The 8,140-nt window shown below is 43.7% G+C and overlaps 1 protein-coding gene across 2 annotated transcripts in view; it reads right to left on the bottom strand.

Annotated features, from left to right (window-relative positions):
* Window positions 1-6,043, bottom strand: part of DSTN (destrin, actin depolymerizing factor) — a 39,112-nt gene extending 33,069 nt beyond the window's left edge. Inside the window, exon 1 of one of the 2 annotated variants that reach the window (XM_081833255.1) lies at window positions 5,760-6,043. Coding sequence is in view for 1 of the 2 variants with exons in the window: in XM_006749302.3 (XP_006749365.1) it covers window positions 5,760-5,762 (3 nt within the window). In the remaining variant the exon portion in view is untranslated. The remainder of the gene's footprint in view (window positions 1-5,759) is intronic. The other variant, XM_006749302.3, reaches the window with a different exon arrangement.
* Between the last annotated feature and the right edge of the window lie 2,097 nt (window positions 6,044-8,140).

Raw genomic sequence — 8,140 nt, 5'->3', positions numbered from 1 at the left:
TTCAGTGATTTGAGAATTCCTCAGCGCTCCAGAGCTTCAAAAATTGACATAATAGATGGTTTCCTAGCAAATTGAAGGAGTCTTACCTGTATTTGCCTGAGCTTTTAGTTTTAGCTCTATCACTACATGAAAATTCCACCACCATCAAAAATGTAGTTACTACATGAAACCATTTTAAAATAAATGCTAATTACATTTACAGGTTGATGATTTTTTTTCTGAAACATGCTAATATAGGAATCCGGGTAGGAAATTCATCTTTCTTTTCTGTGATAAGGCAAACAGGAGTAACAACCTATAAAGTAATGCAAAAATGTGGAAAAGAGTGAACAGTCTTCCTTTGATGTAATCCAAAAGAACACAATGACAAATTAGTTTCAAATGTAGGGTTCCTGCTATAGTATGCACTGAAGTTGGTCTTTGAAGTGCTCATCCTATGCCCTGCTACAACAGAACCAGAGTTTTTTGACGCTCCTCTCATGTTTAAAAAAAAAAGCCCAAATCTCAGCTTTTCCTCCACTTTTTCATACCTTCAACTACACATTAAAACCTGAATTTTAGTCGCATTTTTACTAAAATCAATTGTTTAAAGATCTATTCAAAAAACTGATTCTTCAATTTTAACATACCAAAGCAAATTACAATAGGGTAAACAACATGTAAGCATTATGATGTCAGCTACTAGAAGACTTTTAAAAGAGTTAAGAATCACTCTAGACTAAAAACTACTCAACTCCACAGCGGGTCTTTATACAGAAGACTCAAAGATGAATTAAGTAACTAGTATGTCAAAGTATTTCTGAGATGAACCAATCTGATGTTTATTTTGCTATACTTCTCCCAGTGTAAAATTTCAAGAAAAATGAACAGCAGTACAACAATTCCAAGCGAAAAACCACTTCCAACATCAAGGCAAGGAGGCAGGGAAAGATGAAAACCTGTGATTAAAATATTTCTGAAGTGTTAGGTGTAAATCTTTGAGTATGTCTTTCATGGACAATGTAAAGAGGAATATGCTACAAGAGAAGGAAGCTCAAAATACTTAAATAACAATCTTCTATTTCTTTATTAGGATCTGTGGTTTTGGTATGCAAGTTGCAAACAATACAAGAAAGAGACTAGGCCTACTTACTCAGAGACCAGAACTTTGCTCTGTAGATAAAAGCAACGTATATGTGTTAAATCCAGTTTTTCCACTTTCCAGACTTTTTTCTAATTTCAAATATGGTGTTCAATTCAAAGATCTTAGTTACTACTGAAATGAAATAAAGTTACACTAACATAAAAATGAAAATGTCTGGAGTCTTCCTGGATAGTAAGTTAAACAGCAGCTCGATTTATACCAATTCTATTGGTGAAAAATAGTCATAATTGTTTTGTTTTGCTTCTTTTTTAATAAACTTTTTTTTTTAGGTACATTTTAAGTTCACACCAAAATTGAGCAGAAAGCACAGAGATTTCCCCTATATCCCCAATGCTTGTTTGTTTTTAACATTTGGCTGGATGAATTACCCAAGAAAAAGAAAGTATAAAGCACAGGATGTTAATCTCCATGGCCCCTGGCAAAGATGGAACTCTCTCCTGGATCACTGCATTCTACCACTACCAGGATCTAACCATGGCCAGTGGCTAGAATTAAGGGTATTTAACTCCTGTTGCTTAGCAGCTTGAGAGGCATGCAAAGAAATGTAGGTTCCAGAGGAGGATATCAGCACTCAGTATGCAGTTCTGACATTGACAATCACGTTCTTACAGATTTTCTTTTAACGCTGGATTTACTTTATCATTCCACAAATATGCCTAGATGAAGACGTGAGGAGTATTTACATAATGTCAGGTTCACCAGATGCACATGCATGTAAAACCATAGGCTGCAATAAACATAAAAAAATACTTTACTACTAATCAGAGAAAAGAAAATTAAAAGAGTAAGAACCCATTTCACACCCATCAGATTGGCAAAGGTTTCAAGGTATTGGTCATAATACCAAGTGGTGAAAAGAAATGGAGAAACAGGCTGATAAATGTAGCTGATGGGATACAAATTAGAACCACCTGTAATACAGTAAAAAATACACATGCATACCCTCCAATCCAGGCTTCCACTTCTAGGTCTATACCAAGAACACATTCACTGGCGATAAAGAAGTAACATAAAACATGGAAACCATCTATTGCAAGTAGACAAAAAAAGATAAAAGTTTGGGTGAAAAACTGGGGAAATGTTCATCAATAGGGGAATGGATAAACTTACATAGTCATAAAAACTATGTAGCAGTTAATATAAAGAACCACAGCTACGGCTAAAACCAAATATCATCCCCCTCCCAAAAAACCTCACGAAGTTTAATTTTTTAAGTTGCAAAAGGATACATAAAGCATAGCATTTATATGAAATTTAAAAACACATGAAAACTATATATATTACTACAGATGCATACATACATAGCTAAAAGTATGGAAATATCAATTTGAATGAAACATATTAACTTCAGTTGACTATGTAGACTATGTAGGCTTCATCTGAGCTTTATGTTCCTGTAAAGCAGTGATGGTTAAGAAATCCACCCCCATCATTTTGAGTTTTGGGAAACTGGTAACAAAAAGATCCTGCCCTTGTTTATTGTGATAAGACCTGTCCATGCAGTTCCTCAAGACCCCTGGTTTTACTTGCCCCAGGTCCTTGTCCTTTTTCTTTTTGTGAGACGTTCCTTATTAATTAATGTTCTCCCAATTACAATAGCCTGAAAAATCATCTCCTTAATTGGCCAGCACATTATGTCTTTGACACAGAAGTGGTTATCTCTGGGGACAGAAGACAATGGGATGAAGAAGATGATGCAGATTTAGTTGCAATGGTAACACAGAAACCTGAAATATGACAAAACGTTATTTTCTTTTTTCATACAAAGGGACCTGTTATTCTGTGTACCTTTCTGCTTAAAATGTTTCAAAATTAATTTGTAAATTATGTTAAAACTTGATGTGCAGTCAAAAAAGGTCACAAGTCAATCAATCCTTTACAGTCTGTTTTTTCATGTTAAATAGGCACATGAACACATGCCCAACCTATTCCATTAGATTGCTGTAAGTAAAAGTGTTTTTCCTAATCATGGAGTGAAAGAATACATTTGTAATTCATTCTGGGCCAGTTAGCTCAGTTTGTTACAGCAGAGTTCTGACTAGGGCAGGGCTGAATTATCACGTAGACTTTTATTATTTCAGGGGCAAGACTACACTCCTACTCCCAGAGAGCCATATAGTATGATGTAAATGTCATATACCATTGGTTACAAGAGGCACTAGGCAAGTCTATGTATAATATCTTGATCCATACCCAACAAAAAGAACTACTGAGCAGATAATCCTAGGAACTTAATGGTAGACTAGTAAATAATCTTTCTATGAGGAAACTGGCACACGCAGTACACACACACCAAAGTTTTGTTTGGAGTGGGTAGATGTGGTTCCTGTGGAGGACAGGCTTTTTTGGGGGGTGAGGGGTGGGGGAGGCACTGTAAAGTGAGATTCTGAAAACATGAAATCTCATCTTAAAGTGCCCAAAGGTGATCTTTTGAGTTGGTTTCCAATTGCTTTTATTCCCAAATGCTTCCAGAAGGCTTGGTGAGTACCAGGAAACAATTTTGTTAATGCAGAACAAACCCATCAGCAGCTAAAAAATCTTATTTTTCTGAGAAAGAACACCAAGGGGTGGGGCGAGGGGGAGTGGCAGAGGGAGAGAGAGAATCTTAAGCAAGCTCATGCCCAGCGCAGAGCCCAACTTGGGGCTGGATCTCACAACCCTGAGATCATGACTTCAGCTGAAATCAGGATTCATACTTAAGCAAATGAGCCACCCCTAAAATTTAACCTTAACAACAACAACAACAACAAAAACTTTAGAAACTTGGAACCTCAGTTTCAAATATAGAGGTGAAGTGCTAAAATCTGGGATAATAGAACTTTGAATCTTAATACTCTCTAATAGCCAACACTGAAAGGAAATGATCTGTGCTTATAAGGCTAAATACAAGAGTAAGCTTTACAAATGGTCTATATTCTGAACTCTATTTGCAAGCATCCAAACAACAGGAGCTTGTAAGGTCTTCTTGACCTCCCTAAGGCCAACAAGTTTGAAATATACCTGGAATTCACTCATCTTGATTAATTTTTAGTTCTCCTCCTCCCCCCAAGAACCAGTAAATAAAACAAATCCTTCCTTCATTTTATTTGAATGAAGAGAAATATGGAAGCTAAGCTTGGACTAAAATTTAAGGATTTAACGGAAGTTAAAATGCTTCGTCCTGTTTTTCAAATAGAAGATAAAGTCTGCATTACAGAAACTCAAAAAAGAATGTCAAAAGAACCTAAAGCAGGCTCCAGCCCATTTCAAAGCACTTTCATCAGAGTAGATGGTCTTACGTTTATGAGAACTCAAAACCCTTACATTAAGTCTTTTAATATAAGGTAGTATATACATTTATAATCTTACAGAGGTTTAAAAAAGTCTTAAGATGCTGCTCCTCTTTGTAGCTTACAGAATTAAACCAAAGAAGAGCAGACAACTGAACACTATTAAATTCCTACTACATCTCCTGAGTCATCAAGAAACTACTGGTTAATCTCTTTTTCTTCCTTGCACTACCTTAAGAAAACCAAAATTGTCATTCAGCGAAAACATTTTGTATGCCAGTAAGCTGGTACCAACTGCTTCCAGGCAGACAGATGCAATAACAGTGTAATATTTCTAGCAAAGTCTGGTAAGCCTTTGCCTGCAAATCATTGACCAAAAATGGTAACAGCGAGAGCAGACTAAAGAAAATGACAAAATGTTCTACTTGATCGACCAGTTAAGAATACTATTGTACAGCAAATTAGAGAGAGTTTAGAGGGGGAAATATGTTAATTAAGCCAAGTGTCCATCACTTAGAATATGAGCATATTTACTTTTAATGACTAGGATAATTCAATGGGCCTTTAAAAAGCTTTTACATTCGCTTTTATTAGCATCCCAGCATCATGCCCACTCCTCACACGCTAAGTTCTGGCAGAGCCAAACTGTTCACAGGTAAAAGAAAATTTCTAACCATACATGGAGAGATCGGGTAGGGAAGGGTTAAAAGAGCCACTGCCAAGCCTGACAAGCACAGCAGTGCTGCTGAAAGCTGATTGCCAGATACGACAAACAAAGCGGCTGCGAGGCCACCCTGTTCTTAATCATACCAGGGTCATGCTCGTGGTGATCATTCCGCCCTCTAGGGTTGTTCAATAAAGGCCTTATTTTCCTTAATGAGATGGACCGACCTCAGGGGCCGAAACTCGCACGAGTCACTGACCGCCTCGGCGCCCGGCTTTGGAGAAACCGGCGCCAACAAGGCCCGCGCCGGATTTCGAAGCCCCCCGCCCCGGGATGGCGGACTCCCGGTCGATTTCACCGAGGGCGTGGCGGCGCTCGGCCCCCGCAGGTAGTCCCCAGGCCTGGGAGGGAGGAACCGCGGGGACTATGCTGCCGCCGGCGGCCTCGCAGCAGCTTAGAGCGACGCAGCGGCTAGGAGCCGCCCGAGGAGCCTGGGTCCCAGCGGGTCCGCGAGCGGTGGAAGCCCAGAGACCTTCCCCTGCCTGGGGGCTGCAGCAGGGCCCGCGTCCCCCACCCCCGGGCGGGGGCGCGCCTGTCGCCCCTCAGCCCCGACCCCCACGGGGCCCCAGCGCCCAGCCGCCCGGGCCGCGTCAGCCCACGCCTCGGGCTCCCTCCCACTCACCATCTTCGTCGCGGCGGTCGCAGTGACGCGGGAGGGGGAGCTGGCCGGCGCCGAGTCTGCAGAGCGTCCTTCTCACGGCAGAGGGACCGAGAGACCCAGCGAGCAGGCGACTCGAGGCGCGAGCCTACCAGGAGGCGGGTGCACGGGCGCGCGCCTCGGGCCCAAACGCGACTGCGCACGTCACGCGCTGCCTGCCGTTGCTACGCAACCGGCTGGCCAGGCAGCGCCCTGCCCAGAGAGCAGGCGGAGGGTTCTGCCTCACGTTCGGCAGACTAGGGGACCGGGTCCTCCTCTCATCTGCTCGGGTCTGCGGGGGTGGGGCCTCCCTCATTTAGTAGGGACGAGGAGGCAGACTTCCGGCTGGCACCTGCCGGCGAGGAACCCGCAAAGGATCAAGCGGGGCAGGGGACCCTTTCCCCCCAACCTCGGGGGGCGGGGGCATGTGGCGCCCCGCCCACTGCGCTGCTGCTGCCCTAACATGGAAGTAGCCACCTGGCCAGGTGTGCGCCGCGCTGGGGGCGGGGCCTGGGAGGGCGCGGGAGGGAGGGCGAGGGTAGGCGGCTTTCCCGGAGCAGGAGACCAGAGGGAGGACCGGGGGGAGTCCAGGCGCGGGCCGCGGCCCCGAGAACACATCCCGCATTTTTTACCTACTTTGGTGCGATTCCCGCCATCCTCCCCTGATTGGCCCAGCCCGGCACGTCGGGCCCTCGCGTGAGGGAAAAATCTGCACATTTTTCCTTCTTCCCGAGGCGACTGTGGCCATTCAGAGTGCTCTGTGAGTCACCGCTAATTTCAGGTCTGGAAAAAACAAGGAGTGATTTATTTATCTTTGGGAACAGCCCGGGGAAGGAGGCCCGGCGGTCCTCAGGGGTGTGGCTGGGAAACGGTAGAGTTTTCCCGGGACGATGGCGCCAGGCCCGCCGCTCCGTTTTGGGGGCTTTTAATTTGGGGTTGGGTTTTTTAAATGGGCGGTTACATCAGAAACACAGTTTTGAGAGGGCCAAAAGGAATCCCAGTGTTTTTCCCGAGGGCGTTTTTGTGGGCAGTAAAGGGAACAAAAAGAATTTACAGCTGGGGTGATACTTTAAGTTTTGCTTAATTTAGGCTACCGAGAACATCACGGCCTCTACCAAAATTATTTTAATTATCCAAATGTGAGGCTTTGGGATAAGACTTTTTTTTTTCTTCTGGGCACTATATGACTTGTGTGACTTTTGTTCTGCCCACTCAACGTAGAAACTTATTTCTCATTACCCTTGTCTTTTTTTTTTTTTTGCTATTATTTTCTAGAAAGGAAGTAAGTTGTGGCAATTCTAAGCCTTTACCACCTGCTACAAGACTTTTACAGGCTAGAACAGTGCTCAAGCTCTCAAGCTTGAAGGAGAACTTGGTAAAGTCAGATTTGTGTGTCCTGGCCCCTAGAATTTCTGACAGTATGTCTGAGTTAAGACGCGAGAATTTGCGGGCGCCTGGGTGGCTCAGTCGTTAAGCGTCTGCTTTTGGCTGGGGTCATGATCTCGGAGTCCTGGGATTGAATCCCACATCGGGCTCCCTGCTCGGCGGGAGGCCTGCTTCTCCCTCTCCCACCCCTCCTGCTTATATTCCCTCTCTCACTTTGTCTCTCTGTCAAAAAAAACAACTTAAAAAAAAAAGACGCAAGAATTTGCATTTCTAACAATTTCCAGGTGATGCTAATGCAGCTGGTTGGGCATAGCACTTTGAGAAGAAAGAACCCATCTGTATCCAACTGCAGCTGGAACCCTTCATTTCTCTTCCTGGGACTCAGTGGCCCCTCCACTTCTAAGGTCCTCAGAGACTTCCTTTCTAGTTCAAAGTCGAATGGAATCGTGCTCATTAGCGGATACAAACCTGCCTGCCCTAGCCTCTCTTCTGCATTTCCTCCTCCACCCTGCCGCCAGTGTTCTATCCAAACATAAGAATCTAATCTTGTCACTTTCCTGCCTAAAATTTTCTAAGGCTTCCTAATCGCGTCATTCTGGTCCTTCTGCCTCTGGCCTCAGCCTGCCTTTTCTGCTCGGTTTCCCAAATCTTCCAAAGTGCCCAATTTCCTTCCAGACTAAACTTCTCATTCCAGAACCTTTCTTACTCTTTCTAGCTGCCATAATTATGGACCTGTTGGTGTCTCAGGCTGGAATGTTCGTATTACCCCTCCATTCTGAAGACCTCTGACCACTTCCCAAGAGATCATTAGTGGTTTCTTCTTTAATCCCACAGTTGATCACTTCTCAAATCCTGATAAGCATCCAGATCACCTGAGAATCTTGTTAAAATGCAGATTCAGGGACTTAGAGGCTAGGTCTGGTCCTTAACCCATACCTTGAGTAGTGAGTGAGATCTTTTCCCTAATGTTAATGTAGCTT

This window comes from Leptonychotes weddellii, chromosome 10, assembly GCF_054177405.1.
Source record: "Leptonychotes weddellii isolate Sample4059 chromosome 10, ASM5417740v2, whole genome shotgun sequence".
Taxonomy (NCBI): domain Eukaryota; kingdom Metazoa; phylum Chordata; class Mammalia; order Carnivora; family Phocidae; genus Leptonychotes; species Leptonychotes weddellii.
Note: the sequence above shows the minus strand (reverse complement) of the source record. Positions and strands in the feature narration are given on the sequence as shown.